The sequence below is a fragment of the Struthio camelus genome, chromosome 5, assembly GCF_040807025.1.
Source record: "Struthio camelus isolate bStrCam1 chromosome 5, bStrCam1.hap1, whole genome shotgun sequence".
Lineage (NCBI taxonomy): Eukaryota > Metazoa > Chordata > Aves > Struthioniformes > Struthionidae > Struthio > Struthio camelus.
The window spans coordinates 5,632,793-5,647,052 of NC_090946.1; the positions used below are offsets into that span (position 1 = coordinate 5,632,793).

The 14,260-nt window shown below is 66.9% G+C and overlaps 2 protein-coding genes across 2 annotated transcripts; both read right to left on the minus strand.

The window, feature by feature from the left end:
- Positions 1-948: 948 nt before the first annotated feature.
- Positions 949-7,104, minus strand: MTCH2 (mitochondrial carrier 2). Its single transcript, XM_068944359.1, has 13 exons — positions 6,935-7,104; positions 6,326-6,410; positions 5,843-5,949; positions 5,384-5,410; positions 4,996-5,049; positions 4,449-4,506; positions 4,217-4,268; positions 3,951-4,010; positions 3,121-3,214; positions 2,772-2,819; positions 2,099-2,166; positions 1,451-1,526; positions 949-1,156 (listed from the first exon to the last, which is right to left on the minus strand). The coding sequence occupies exons 1-13, from the start codon at positions 7,019-7,021 to the stop codon at positions 1,070-1,072; spliced, it is 903 nt and encodes a 300-aa protein (XP_068800460.1). The 5' UTR covers positions 7,022-7,104; the 3' UTR covers positions 949-1,069.
- A 739-nt stretch (positions 7,105-7,843) lies between these two features.
- Positions 7,844-14,068, minus strand: AGBL2 (AGBL carboxypeptidase 2). Its single transcript, XM_068944091.1, has 15 exons — positions 14,039-14,068; positions 13,838-13,901; positions 13,511-13,657; positions 12,826-13,014; positions 12,593-12,697; positions 12,308-12,458; positions 11,240-12,007; positions 10,939-11,101; positions 10,450-10,576; positions 10,016-10,113; positions 9,704-9,825; positions 9,452-9,518; positions 9,195-9,290; positions 8,937-9,011; positions 7,844-7,888 (listed from the first exon to the last, which is right to left on the minus strand). The coding sequence occupies exons 1-15, from the start codon at positions 14,066-14,068 to the stop codon at positions 7,844-7,846; spliced, it is 2,247 nt and encodes a 748-aa protein (XP_068800192.1).
- Positions 14,069-14,260: the final 192 nt, after the last annotated feature.

The window sequence follows — 14,260 nt, forward strand, 5'->3', positions numbered from 1 at the left end:
CAGCCCGTTTTTTGGTCACTTGCCCGCCCGCCAAGCCCGCTTCTCCATCCCATCGTCCAAATCATTATTGAGGATGTCGTCCCAGGCCCGATGGCGGCGACGGCCCTAGTAACCGGCCGCCAGCTGAACTTCCCCAGCTCTTTGAGCCCAGGTGCCCGGCCCGTTTTCTGTCCACCTTGTCACCCGCCCAGCTCTCCTCTGTACAAGAACGCTAGAGGAGCCCACGTTACTCCGGAAGCCTCAGGGTGCAGGGGGGAGAGGCACGATTCACCGTGCAGCCACGGTCTTGCGTTGCCTCGCCAAATGAAGCGAGCACAGGGCAAAGGCAGTCACCCAAGCGTTCCACGTCAGGCTGTAGGTGCCTCCCCCTGCAAAGTCCAACACAGGGAGGCCTGTCGCGGCTGCGGCATGGACATTGCTCCCGCTGTTGGATCTCGGCCCGGAGTAGGAGGGAACCCAGGAGATCGGCCACAGCACGAGAAGGGGGACAGCGTGTCCCCCTCTGTGAGGGGACACAGGGCTGCACGACCGTCCTGAAGTCGCTGAAGTCTTTGACTCCTGACTGCAGGGATAATCTCGTTTTCCCGTGCGCAGGAGCCACGGGACTGTCGATATAGGATTACACTTAACAAGCTAATCCCATGGCCCCAGGGCTCTGCTGGGGCATGCCTGACGGGATTTTCTCCTCTGATACAGTAACCTTGGTGTGGTGTTCCAGACCCTGCACCCAGAAGGCACGTGTCAGGAGAGTGGCAGGGCCCCAGTCTGCTCTGCTTGTCCTGCTCTCGCCACGGTGGACACCTTGGCTCAGATGCAGAGATAAGGAGCTTTCAAGGCCATAGCGACACGTGCTTTGCTACACTCAGAGCTGAGGGGTGACATCTCCACCCAGGACAGGTTCCCCCCTAGGAAGCCCACAGCCCCATGACAGATACTCTCACAGCCACCTTTGTCTCTCAGGATTAAATGATTAAAAAAAAAAAAATCTGTATAGAAATCACCACTCTCTCATGATTCTGCGTGTCTGGAGCCCAGCATCAGCTCTGGGACTCCACTCTCAGCTCCAGCTTCAGCGAAATCTCCTCTCCTCCCACACATATCGCTTCCCTGTGGGCACCTTGCGGAAAAACAGGCTGTTCCCTCGGCTCATGTTGCCCTAGAAGCAGAGAGAATTACCACCAGGTGAGCCAGGTCCACAGCAGGGCCCCAACGCCCCATCATGGCTCCCTAGCAAGGGACAACCCACCACCTCCAGGCCGACCGCTCCATCCTCCGAGTGCCCTGAACAGAGCAGGGGCTCAGCACCGACCATGGGCTGCGCTGCTGGTCCCCTCGCGCTGCAGGGGCTTGTGGCGGGCAGGACACAGGCCCCAGAGCACCGCAGGGCTCCAACCTACCCCTTCCTAGTAGCCAGGCGGTGCGCCGGCACTGCCCACCTCTGGCTGCTTACCTCCTTGCGCAGCTGGCTCCAGCAGTCCAGCCAAGACGAGTAGGTGGGTGCGTAGGGGAGGAGGCCCCCAGCTAGCCTGGGGAGGAGAAGAGAGAGCCGCAGGGAATTAACTTCTGCCCAGGGCCAAGCCAGCTGGTGGGACAGGACGCAGCCCTCTGCCACCCCCAGCTCCCCACCAGCCGCTACAGCTAATCCCAGCCCAGCTGCACAGACCCCGCGCTCCCCAGCTCGCACCGGTGAGCGGCCACGCTCCCGGGTGCGGCAGATCTTACGCTGTGCGCTAGGTTCAACCCTGCGACGGCCCTTTCCAAACCCCTCCCTGGGGCTGCGCTCAGGCTGAGGGCCCTACCCAGCTCCACCTCAGCGCCTTCCCCCCGGCAGCATCATGAAACAAGGGATCGGGCCCACGGCCGGCAGGGCTGTGAGTTTGAAGCTCTTCTGTGCCACCACAAGGCTGGGAGTGTCGGGATGGCGATTTCGGGAACTGATCCTGCAGGGTGGGACAGGGCTGTCACCCACACCGGTGTCTCCAGACCCCTCAGGGATGCAGAGAGACGAGGGCTGTGCAGCAAGGCCAGGCCCGGCCGCGACAACAGGAAGGTCCCGGGGTCCGCACGCTGGCGAGGGAGGTGGTGGCAGCACACTCACCCACAATTATTAATGGCCATCAGGTTGGAGACCAGCACGAAGGGGTACGTCAGCATGCTAGCAAAGAACTGCAACGGAGAGCAGGGCTGGTTAGCAGCGCCAGGCATCCCCACCCCGGCTGCGATCTGCTCGCATCCCTGGCACAGAGCAGGGATCCCTCCCGCAGCACGCAGCCCTGCTGGGCAAAACAACTCGCTGGCACCCGCTTTCCTCCAGGTGGGGAAAAACAAGCCCCAGAGGGTCCCCAGTGATCCCCCCCACACCCCCAGCAGGGAACCCTCTCCCGCAGACAGTCTGCTCCGACGCGTTGGTTAAGCTCCACGGGACAGCAAACAGCGACGGACTGCGCAGAGGTGAGGTGAGGCCACGGCACATGCCCTAAGCAGGCAGCCTGCTGCGCGTAGGGCCAGCTCACGCTCCTCCACGAGCATTAATTCCTCCGCAGGCTGGTCCCTCCACAGCCTGGGGCAGCACCCAGCTCCACTCCCCACTCCCAGCAGCAGCAAGACGGGCAGGCTTACACATATCACCCTCTCCTCTCCAGGGATACGCTGTTTCCCCAGTGCCAAGGAAAGGATTCGGCTCACTCCACCCACCCCTAGAGAGACAGCATCACACACACACACACACACACACACACACACACGCGCGCGCGCAGAGGGGCTGTACTCACTCCAGTCACGGCCTGTGAGTAGCTCTTCATCTCAGTCATGGTTGAGACCTGTGAGTAGAGAAAGGTGCCTTCAAACCCCGCAGAGCCACACTGCCACCCCAAAGCGGGGACCCGGGCTGCCCCTAGGCCAGACCCACCCCCGGGCTGTGCTCTGAGCCCTCTCCTGCTCAGCGCCGCAGCCCTCACTGATCGCAGCCCCTGGGCCTGCATCCTCGGGCCTGCCGTCAGCTAAACACCAGCGACGCAGGCAGAGCTCCCCCAGCCCAGTCAGGCAGGTCACTGCCTCCCCCAGCCCACCCCAGGGCCCACGCTCCGGAGCGACGTCCGAGCGAGAGCGCAGAGCCCGTACCCCGTTCTCCAGGGCGTATGTGTTGATGAGGTAGGCCAGCATGTTGCAGAGCCACAGCGAAAGGATGTCTCCAAGAAGCCGGGGGATGAGGCCCCTGAAAGAGAACAGGCAGCAGGAACGTGAGCAGTTCCCTTCCTAGTGCCGAACCCCTGCCTGGATCCAGCCGCACGGAGGGTTCAGAAAGAGCCGGCTCGTGCAGGTGTCCTCCCCAGATCGAGATGCGGGCCAGCAGACAAGAACTCAAGCCATCGCCTGATGGCGGCAGGAGGCAGGTTTAGAAACAGGAGGCAGCAGCTATTCACCCAACGCTCAGGTAACGGGGGGAACTCCTTGTGACAGGAATGCACAGAAGACAAAGGCCTACAGCGGTTCGAAAAGTAACCGAGCACAGAGGAAAACTTCTTGAGGGGAATTACGCAGTTCTGACTCAAGACACCTCTGAGCTACCAACGGCGAGAGGCAGATTTTCCTGGGCAATGATTGCTAGGCGCTTGCTCTCTTTTAACGTCCTCACGTATCAGATATTGGTCACTGCCAGTCACAACCCAGGGCTGACGGATCTGCGGTCTCAACTGCCGGTTGCACTCAGGACCCAGGTCCTCTGTGGGAAGGCAGAGTGGGGACCGCTTGCTCCAACAGTGGCCGAGGCTGCAATCAGGGCAGAGGTCTATCAAGCCCAGCAAGACGACAGACGTGCAGCACCAGGCACCGCTGCCGAAGCGAGAAGCAACATCTGAGCAACGAGCAAGGCCCAGGGATCTTTTGCAAGCGACCGCGCTGCCCCATACAAGGCCCCAACAAGAGCCAGCCCCGCCGTCGATGGCACTCACGCGAAGAATCCCAGGATGCCCTCTTCTCGGTAAATCGTGGCGAAGGCGCTTAGTGTCCCACTGGGCCAGAGGAGAAAGAGAAGAGAGCCCCAGTCACACAGTGCTCTGCACTAGAAGCGAGTTGCCCGGGCAAACTGCCTCAGTCCCACCGTTTGGGCGAACGAGCACAGCTCCCTCCCCAGGACCACAGGGCTGGGCAGCATCCTTCCCTCCCCAGCCCCCCAGGAAAGCAAAGCCCCCAAGCCCCAGCCCCACTGCCCCCGTACCTGTACTTGGTCTCCCTGCCGATGAACTGCACCATACATCTCAGGGTGATCACTGCGGGGCAGAGCCAAACAGCGTGGGGTCAGCGGGGAGCAAAGGCACTCCCGGGACCCTCCAGGGCAATACAACAGCAATACAGCTACACCACCCATCGGCCAGGCCACCAAGGCGGACAAGGATGCGCGGAGGAGCGGTGGCCTCAAGCTCTGCATCGGTTGCGCGGGGTTTACCTACCATGAAATGGGTGGGTGATGAGCGTTGCGGCGGAGCGAGCAACCATCTCTCGGGAGGTCTGGAGGAGAAAAAGGCTGTCAAACGGAGAGAGCAAGGGCGGGCGAGGGCAGGCGGCAGGGCTGCGCTGGCGTGGCAGGAAGCAGGAGAGAGCCCAGAGGCGTTCCCAAGCAGCACCAGCGTCGCACCGTGCACCACGGGCGTCGCTGATTCGCATGCTCCCAGCCCCGCTCTCACCAGGGTGAACCCAGCACGCTCACCCCAACACCCTTCTCCCGCCGGCTGCAAGGAACGAGGGTAATCCTGGGTGCACGCCGGGCATCGGCTCTGCACAGCCCCGCTGTCACGCGGCGGCCTGCCAGGGCAGGAGCCATCTGGCAGGTGGGGGGGGACACGCCAGAGACAGACTGCAGATCTGCCAGCCCTCCCTCAGACAGAGACTCCGGCACAAGCCCTAGGAAAGAAGGCTCGCAGCCTTGAACCTGGATCAGTCCCCACCAGGGAAGGAACAGCTCCCCGGCCCAATCTCCAGCCCCAGCTACGCTCTCACCTCCTTGAGAACCTGCTCCAACGAGGACACGGGCTCCTTCTTGCTGGCTCCTGGCTGGAGAGTGCAAGAAGGCATCAGGCAGGGAACAACCTGCCAGACGCGCCACTCCCCCCCCCCCCCAGCACCCCACCTGCTGAAACCATCCATCCTCCCAAGTACAGGGTCCGTACTCCCCCACCTCCTGACTCCGCCAGAGTCCCCCACGCTGCGGGCGGCACAGCAGCGCGGCTCTCTGTTACGCGTTTCTCTGGGAGCAGCGCTTAAAAGCCAGCTCTATTCCGGGCTGCCTCCGCTCTTGCCGACACCCACAGGGCACAGCCTTGCCTGGAAGGAGCAGCTGCCAGGGAGGGGAGAGAGGATTCACAAAGAGAAATAGTCTCAGACATACCTCAGCCTGCTCAGCCTCCTGATACCGCTACGGAGAAAAGGGTACAGTTAGCACAGCTAGAGGGGGACAAGGGAAGGCCCTTCCGGCACAGGCTGTCACAGCACCACACTGGCACGGGGGATCCGTGCTGACGATGGGGTGGGATGGAAGAGCCTTCAAGGCCTTGGCAGTCATGCTGCCCCAGCTCCCAGCCCACTTGGGAAGCAAAGACGATCCCCCTGTGTGGCCCGGGGGCTGCGGCAGGGTGTCGCAGCCCCCACACGGGGCCAACGCTTACGGCTTCACAGGGCCCCAGGTCACCTTCCAGTGCCCCAGCGTGCTGGTGCGGGCCAGCAGCTGCCGTCTGGCCGAGCTGTGTGCTCACCAACAGCGCAGGGTACAAGCTGTTGCCCGCGAAGTTGGGCCCCCCTGTGAGGTTGGGCCACTCGCTCTGCGCCCCACGCAAACCGCACACGATACCTGCAGCACTTTGCTGTGCACAATGGTGCCGATGGCTCCGGAGCAGAGTCGGGGGGTCAGGCCTTTGAAGAGTCCTGCTCTTCCATCTACCTTCACAATGTGTTTGGCTAAGGGGAAAAAGTTCACAGGGACATTAGGACTTGTCGAGCCACATACCCTTCCCCACCGTTTCCCCTCCAGTTTATCCCATGCTATCGAGAGGAACATCTCCATGGACCTGCGAAGCAAGCAGCTACCCCTCAGCTCCAACCAGAAGAGGCTCCAGAAGATCCATTTGTGTCACTGGTAGAACAGGGACCCACACCATACAGGACACCAAAGAGCTCTGCCCCACTGCTGCCCTACACGCGAGACAGACCCACTCCACAGACCAAGAACCCCTCCCTCCTCAGCTCTAAGCCCTCACACCGGGTCACTGAGACCTGACGCGCGTGATGTGATTGCACGACACGATCGACACGCGCGGCTCAGAGACGGACTCACCATAAGCAAAGAGACCCGGCAGCTGGTAAACCTGTCGTCCAAAAATATTCCTTCCCAGAGTTGGCGGAAGAGGCTCGTATCCCACCTTTAAGACACGGAGACAGCCCCGCGCTTGGCCACCACGCAAGGCCGAGCGGCCCTGCCGCAGCCCCCGCCGCTGCGCCGCGACCCCTCGCTCCCTGGATCCCAACCGTCTGCTCGGGCCTCCCAGACGCTCTGGGGACGGCGAGAGGCAGCAAGCCCGGGGCCGCCGCTGCCGCCACGCCGGGGACCTTGGTCCTGCCAGCACCGGGGGCACCCGGGGGTGGCTTTGCTCTGCGGTCACCCTGCCTGCCACGCACGGGCCTGGGGGTCCGGGTCACCGGGGTGGGTGGGGGGGGGTAGGGACACCCCAGGGTCGTCGGGACCGGGGAGGCACCGGGAAGGGAAGGATCAGTGCCACCGGGTAGGGCAGGGAGGAAAACGACGGGCACCTCCGAGACCGGGCAGGGCTGAAGGCAAAAAAAAAAAGGACCGGGAGCAGCGAGACCGGGAGCAGCGGAGCCCCGGGCGCCGCCAACCGCTGCTGCCCGCCGCCAGCGGCGCTCCCGGTCTCCGCCGCCTCCTTACCTGCACCAGCACCTTCACGTACATGAGGGGCTGCGACAGCACAGCCAGCCCCGAGCCCAGCAGCACCTGCGAGGCCGTGTCCGCCATGGTGCCGCCCCGGCGTCACGGTCCAGAAGGACACGGCCGCTGCCGCTTCCGCTTCCGCCCCCGGTACTTCCGGCGCGCCCGCCGCCCGCTTCCGCTTGGCGCTGAGCCAGCCGCCATGCGGCCCGCTCGGGGCGGGGGGGGGGCACGTCGCCATGGCGACGAGGCCCTTAACGGGGCCGCTCTGCCCGGGGACATCACCGTGGTGGCGAGGCCCGAGGCCTCAACGGCGCCTACCAGGCCTGAGCTGTCGCCATGGCAACAGGGCCTACCCGGCCCAGCACGAGGCGCTGAGGCCTACCCGGTACAAGGTGCTGAGGCATCACCATGGCAACAGGGCCTACCCGGCCCGAGGCGCTGAGGCCTCCCCGACCTGAGACGCTGAGGCCTACAACACGTGAGGCATCACCATGGCAACAGGGCCTACCTGGCCCAAGGTGCTGAGGCCTACCCAGCACGAGGTGCTGAGGCCTACCCGGTACAAGGTGCTGAGGCATCACCATGGCAACAGGGCCTACCCGACCCGAGGTGCTGAGGCCTACCAGGCCTGAGGCATCACCATGGCAACAAGGCCTACCTGGCCCGAGGCGCTGAGGCCTACCCGACCCGAGGTGCTGAGGCCTACCAGGCCTGAGGCATCACCATGGCAACAGGGCCTACCCGACCCGAGGCGCTGAGGCCTACCAGGCCTGAGGCATCACCATGGCAACAGGGCCTACCCAGCCCAGCACTAGGCACTGAGGCCTCCCCAGCACGAGGCACTGAGGCGTCGCCATGGCAACAGGGCCTACCCGGCCCAAGACACCACCATGGCGGCGAGGCCTATCAGGCCCGAGGCGCCAGCACAGCGATGAAGCCGAGGCCCGCGGCCTGCGGGACACGGCTGGCGCGGGAGCGGCTGGCGCAGGCCGCAGGGGAGGGCACCAACGGGACCGAGCTGTCCCGGGCGGGCAGGGTGGCAGGCGGGGACAGCCAGGCTCGGCTGAGGGAGAGTCTATGGCGGTTTTCGGCGCGAGCGCCTGGGGCCCGGCAGCAAGACCCGGCGGCGGCGCGAGCGGGGGCGCCTGGCGCAGGACAGCCCCGAGGGGCAGGGCCTGGAGGGCACGTCGCCCCCGCCATGGCTGCCGGCTCCGACGGGCTCTTCAGGCCACGCCGTGAGGCGTCCATGCTGCGCCGCCACCATCGTGGCCTTCCCCCCGCCGCGGGGAACCCGCTGACCCTGGAGCGGCGGCGGCTGCGTCATGTCGCGTGCGGGAGCCCCGGGGCCGCACCGCTTTTTTTTTTTTTTTTAATACCGAGCACCACCGTGACAACAGGCCGACGGCGAGCGGCTACGTCCGGAGGCCGGGGACGGCGCCCGCCGCCGCCACCGCCGCCGCCGCCTGGCGGTTTCCGTTCCCGCGGCGCTCCTCCCGGCCGGCAGCTGAAGCGGGTCCCCCCGCTCCCCGCCGCGCCGCGCACTGGCAGCCAGCGCCCGCCGCCTCAGCCCAGCCATCGCGTCGCCCGGCGCCGGGCCGGCAGCTGCTCTGCGCCCGAGGGCTGCCGAGGCGCGACGCCCTCCCGCAAGGCGCCGCCTCGCGTCCGCCGCCTGGCTCCCGCCGCCATAGGGCCGGCTTGGTTTCGCCTCCCGCGGCGGCAGCCTGCGAGGAAACGGGCAGCGCTCCCGCAGCTGCCGCCCTCCCTCCTCCCTCGCCAGCTGCCGACCCCTGGCGCGGCGGCGCTCGCCCCGTCCCCCCCTACCCAACCCCGCCGCCGTTGCTCAGGGCCATCGCTAAACCCGTGCCGGCGCCCGACCTCCTGCCAAGCGTCCGTTTTGCCCTTCCTGCCGCCGACGGGTGGGCGACTGAGGGCGAGCCCCGGGGCCGGGCCAGAAAAACGGGATCGGAAAGGTCGCGCCGGAGACGCCGCTGCCGCGTACCTGCTCGATCCCCTCTGCCCTCGGGGCCGCCCGGGGAGCCGGCCGCCTCCGTGGTCTGGGCGATCCCGGCCTCACCTGGACGGGGGTCAGGGAAGAAGGGTTTGACCCGCGCGAAGCCCCAGCGAGCGGTTGCCTCTCGCTCTCTGGCCTGGAGCCCGCCGGTGGCGGCGGCGGTGGCACCGCTGCGCGCCGGCTGTCCCCGGATGGCCTGGGCTCCTGGCGGCTCCAGGTATCTCCTGGCTCCTCCGCGCCGCTCACCGAGATGCTCGGCCGGTCCCGGGAGACGGCGTGTCGCTGACGCGGGCCGTTCCTCTCTCTCCTTGTCAGCAGCCGCTTCTTCTTCCTTTGTTGAAGCTGGTCCGGACAGCAAAGCGACACCTCGAGCGTGTCTCCAACGGGAGTCCCCATCCCGCTCCGGTGGCCGGCCGCTCGTGTCCCGCTGCCATCCCCAAAGCAGCTTGGCGAGAGGCGCTCTGCAGGGCACGCCGGCGAGGCGTCGTGCCGCGGACGCTCACCTGCTCCGCCAGGCCGCGGAGGCGAGCGGCAGGGTCGTCGGACTCGGAGCTGTCGGAGCCGCCGGTGCTGCGCGAGGGAGGAGAAGACCGCCTTGAAGAAGCTCCTGCAGCCTGACGGGTCTCTGAAGCCAGGGCTGCTCCGAAGGGACGCTGGTGGACTGGAGACCCCCCGGCAGTCCCTTCCCACCGTCACTGCAGGGGGATCGGGGGGTGTCCCGGGGCTGCGTGCCCGGGCACGGCGGAGGGACGTACCTAGATTCAAGGTCCGAGAGGGAAACGTCGCTCCAGCTACCGCCGGAGGCCGGCTCGCATCCGAGCTTTTGCTGAAGCCGCCGCTGCAGCAGCGCCTCCAGCTCCAGCAGGCACTGCTGCACCTGCGGGCGAGAGCCAGCGTCACTGGTGCTGCTGGCGCCGGTGGCTTGGGCGCAGCCGGGCTGTGGCTACAGAGGTGACGAGGCCTGGCCCAGCGGGCGAGCAGCCGCGAGCAGCACCGCCTCTGCCAGGAGCCACGGAGGCAACCTGGGGGCCTGGGCTGCCCTCGCCCGTCCCTGGGCGCAGAGCCACCTTGGCAGGATCGGGGTCGCAGAAGTCCAGCAGGGTGTGGCAGAGGTGGTGGCCCAGCGATTTGAGGTCCTCCACGCTGAAGTGCGAGTGCCTCTCACCTAGTGGGAGGAAAGATGGGACCAACGCAAGCCACGGCGTCGCGATCCAAGCCCTGGCTGGCCCGCGCCTGGTGCTGCCTTCCCCGCTGGCCCCGGAGGCCGCGCGCGGTCTGGCTCCCCATGCCAGCCACCCCTCTGCATCCCAAAGGTCATCTCACCGTGGCCCACAGTGGTCACCTCCTCCTTTCCCAACCCCAGGAGCCTTGGGGGTCCAAATCCCATCCCTGAGCACGATGCCATCGTGCGTAGCCCCCGGCTCCTCCCTTGAGACACGCGGCCGGCTCCTCGGTGCTCCGGCACCCGCAGCACCCCGGGGTCCCCGATACAGCCTCTCACCCAGCGTGGAGCCCCCAAAGGCCGCCTCCATGGTGTAGCTGTTGGAGATGCCCATCCGCCACATGACGATCCTCCCGGTCCCCTCTTTGCTCTTCTGCACCTTAAACTTACAGCTGCGGAAGGAAAACTGGGGCCAACCCCACGGTCAGCACGGCAGAACGAGGAGTGGGTGGACGCGTACCTCTCCCGAGCCCCGAGGGGACACCCCAATGCCTCCCCCCGCGGGGTGAGGCAAGTTCTCTGGGGCAACCCTCCCCGCGCCGGCAAGCCTAACGTGGCGGCCACGAGCTGGCACCCGCGTCGCCATCCAGCGTCACGACGAAACTCAGCAAGGAGGCCACTTTGCAGGACCACCACCAGGTGTGGGGCTCATCTGAGGGGCAGCAGAAGACGGCTTCCCGGAGGGATGCACCCAGGCGGAGAGCAGGACAGGAGAGGTGGCACCACGTCTCCCAGGAGCAGAGGAGGGAGGTCCTCAGGGTCACCCACCTTGTCGGGGGCGTTCTTGCTCAGCATCAGCGGGAAGACGCGTTCGTGCAGCCGTGGCGCGGCGCCGGCCCCGCTGCCGTTGCAGCCGTACATGAAGACGTTGTTCTTGCGGCTGTGCCCGTGGAAGTCGCAGTACAGCAGGATCTCCCGCTCCGCCAGGACCCTGCGCACCAGCAGCCCGGCACGCAGGCGCGAGCGCTCGGAGCTGGCACCTGCAGCCCGCGGGTGCCGCGGGTGCCAGCTCACCCGGCCACGGGCCCGCCAGGTGACCCCCAACAGCTGCCCCATGCCCCAGCCTCACCTCTCCACCATGGCTCGGGTGTGCCAGACACAGGGGAAGGAGTCCTTGAGCGCCGTCCGGTAGGCCCTGTTGAGGTCCCTGCCCGCCAGGGAGCAGCGGGTGTTGCCCACGACCACGCCATCGGGGTTCAGCATGGGCACCACCTTGAAGACGAAGAGCTGGCGGAGGAGCTGAGCGCCGGGCGCGTCGCTCAAGATGAAGTCGAGGAAGCCCCTCATCACCCACGAGCCGCCGCTCTCGCCGGGGTGCGCGCGGGCGCTCAGCACCACCGTCCTCTTGACCGCGACGCCCGCAGGGCCGGTGATGGTGAGCAGGTAGACGGTGTTGCCGGCCAGGCTGCGGCACAGCGCCCGCACCTTGCAGTAGCGCGAGCGGACGGGGTCGCCCACCACTGCCTGCAGGTAACGCTGCAGGTCCGAGTAGGTGTAAGGGTAGGAGTGGGCGAAGTAGCAGGTATCGCTGTCGTGGGGGAAGCGCACGGTCCAGGTGAGGCGATAGGCAGCCTGGCCCTCTCCAGCGCCACCCCGGTAGTAGCGGATGTCATCTCCGGCCCGGCGCCAGCCGATGCCGCGGCCCTGGGCGTCCCGCTGCGAGTAGAGCAGCGGCTTCACGCCCTCGCTGTAGAGGCTCTTGGGCTTGGCCAGGTTGGTGATGGTGAACCGGTAGACAGGGTCTTTCCTGGTGTTTTGCACGCGGAAGTAAAACCATTGGGTGTGTTTGCTGGTGTACAGGTCCGGCCGCAGAGTCAGCACGTACTCGTAGGGGCCCCTGCAATGCAGCAACAGGGACGCTCCCGCTCCGGCAGCACCTTCCCCCCGGCACGGCCCCGCTCGCAGACCCACCGTGGGAGCTTTGGCACCGCTTTGCCCCGCAGCCCCTCGAGGCTCCCGCGTGCCTCCCCTCCCATCCCTCCTGCTCCGGGCTGACCCAAACGTCACGTCCCAGCTCCCCTGAGCAAACCCAGACGCGGGCAGCGGGGGCAGCTCCTCCTCGCTGCAGCGACGGGACGGTGCCACGTGCCCTTGGTTGCCGCCTCGCCCGGGTCCCCCGCCATCCTTGCGCCCTTACACCTTGACAGCCTTCTGGAGGTTGCCGCTCTCAAAGCGCGATTCGAAAAGGAGGGTGGTGTCGTGGGGGCCTGCCAGGGGGGCTGCCGGCGAGGAGAGGGGGCCCTGGGCACCCCCGACCCGAGCACGGGTGAAACAGGAGCTGCCGATGGCTGAGGCGGGGGGGGGAAAGATGGGTTCAGCGTGCCAGTGCCCCCAGGGGTGGTGCCGGAGGCTTTCGGGAGATGAACCGGGTGCCCGCGGGTGCTCCCCGCTCGCGGCCCACGGCGCAGGCTGGCCTCGCTACCTGGGCTGACGTGGTAGACGATGGTGCCGTGCTCCTCGCCGCCGGCCGGGGCCGGCTCGCAGCCCGTGGGCCGGTAGAAGGGCTCCGGTTGAGGGGGGACCCACTCTGAGAGGGGACAGAGACAAGCGCGAGGGCCAGGCCCCTGTGGCCCCAAGGGGTCTGGCACCGGAGAAGGGCTTGGGGGCCACCCCCAGCAGCACGGCTCCAGCCGACGCCAGCCCAGAGCCTCTCACCGATGTGCTCGATCCTGTCCTTGACAACTTCGCACTCGACGGGCCAGCGGGGAGCAGGAAGGGGACCTCGCGCCGACGGCAGGGCGAAGAGAGCCCGCGGCTCCGGCGGCAGCGGGGAACCGCAGCCCGGAGGCTGCCCCGAGAGGAGCTGCTTGCTCTTGCAGAGGGCCGGCTCCAGCACCCCAGGGGCTGCAAGAGCACCGGGAGCTGCTTAAGGGGCCTCCGGGACGCCCCGGGCTCCCAGCCCCACGGCACGGCTGAGGCTCCAGCGGGGACGGGGGAACACGAGGCAAGAGGGGCTGCTGCCGGCTGCTCCCCGTGGGGCCTGCGATAGCGACGCTCTGGGGTTCCCGCTTCAGAGCTAGCCCCGGGCCAGTGGGGACCGCGTGTGAGGGTTCCCACCGCTTCCAGCTGGGTCCTTGCGAGCCCACCGCAGGCTGCTTGAGGGCCACCTTGCCCCACGGATTGCCCCCAGCCCCCCTGCCCCTCACCTGGAAGGGGCAGCAGGAACAGGGACCTCCCCCGGCCGCATCATGCAGCACGAGATGGGGAGGGGAGAGAGACATGCCGCCAGGCCCCGCGCCCCAAGGATGTGCCCCACGGCGGAGGTAAAAGGGACGGCGGAAGGGAGCTCTTGCTCCCAGGACTACGGAGGGCTGCGTGCCTGGGATGGGGGCTCACTCACGCATCGGCTCCTTCCTGAGGCCCCGCGGAGAGCTGCAGGCTGGCTTGGCCCTGCCCGGGCTGGGTGCCTCAGCAGGCTGGCTCTCGGAGCGCCCCTGCCCGCACTCCGGGGAGGACGCGGGGCTCTTCTGCTGGCCTGTCTTCTGGCCTTAGGGAAGAGCGTTGCTGCCACTGGGATGCCCCTGTGGCCCAAAGGGGTCCGGGGAGCACTGTGGGGCCATCCAGCCCCAGGGCTCAGGGGACAAAGGGGAGAGACGGCCCCGGCGCAGGGATGAGCGCCCCGAGCTCCATGTCCCTCACGCGGGGCCTCGCCGTGCCCAGGGCTCACCTCGGAAGTAGCCGTAGAAGCGCAGGTGTCTGTACATGAAGCTGTCGTAGGGCTCAAGGATGGCCTGGGCAGGGCAGGGCCAGTCAGGCACCACTGGAGACCGGAGCAAGCCCGGATCCCCCCACCCCGCTTCCACCCAGCTGCCAAACCACCCCAACCCGAGGCTGATCCGGCCCAATGTCCTTGCCCTGACCCCCTGACCTGGGCAGCGGGGTGCTCGCAGGGCTGCATGGCTGCTAGAGGACAGGCCTCACCCTCTCCCCGTTCCCGACGGCGGCGCCAGGGCCCAGGACGCGGTCACTGAGCAACCAGCGCAGCAACGGCAGCAGCGGGGTGGAGCAGGATGGGCCGGGGCGGTCCCAGAGTAGGGCTGGGGAAGGAGCCCCAGGGCTCCCGTTATTCACCCTTTCAATCAAGACAAGC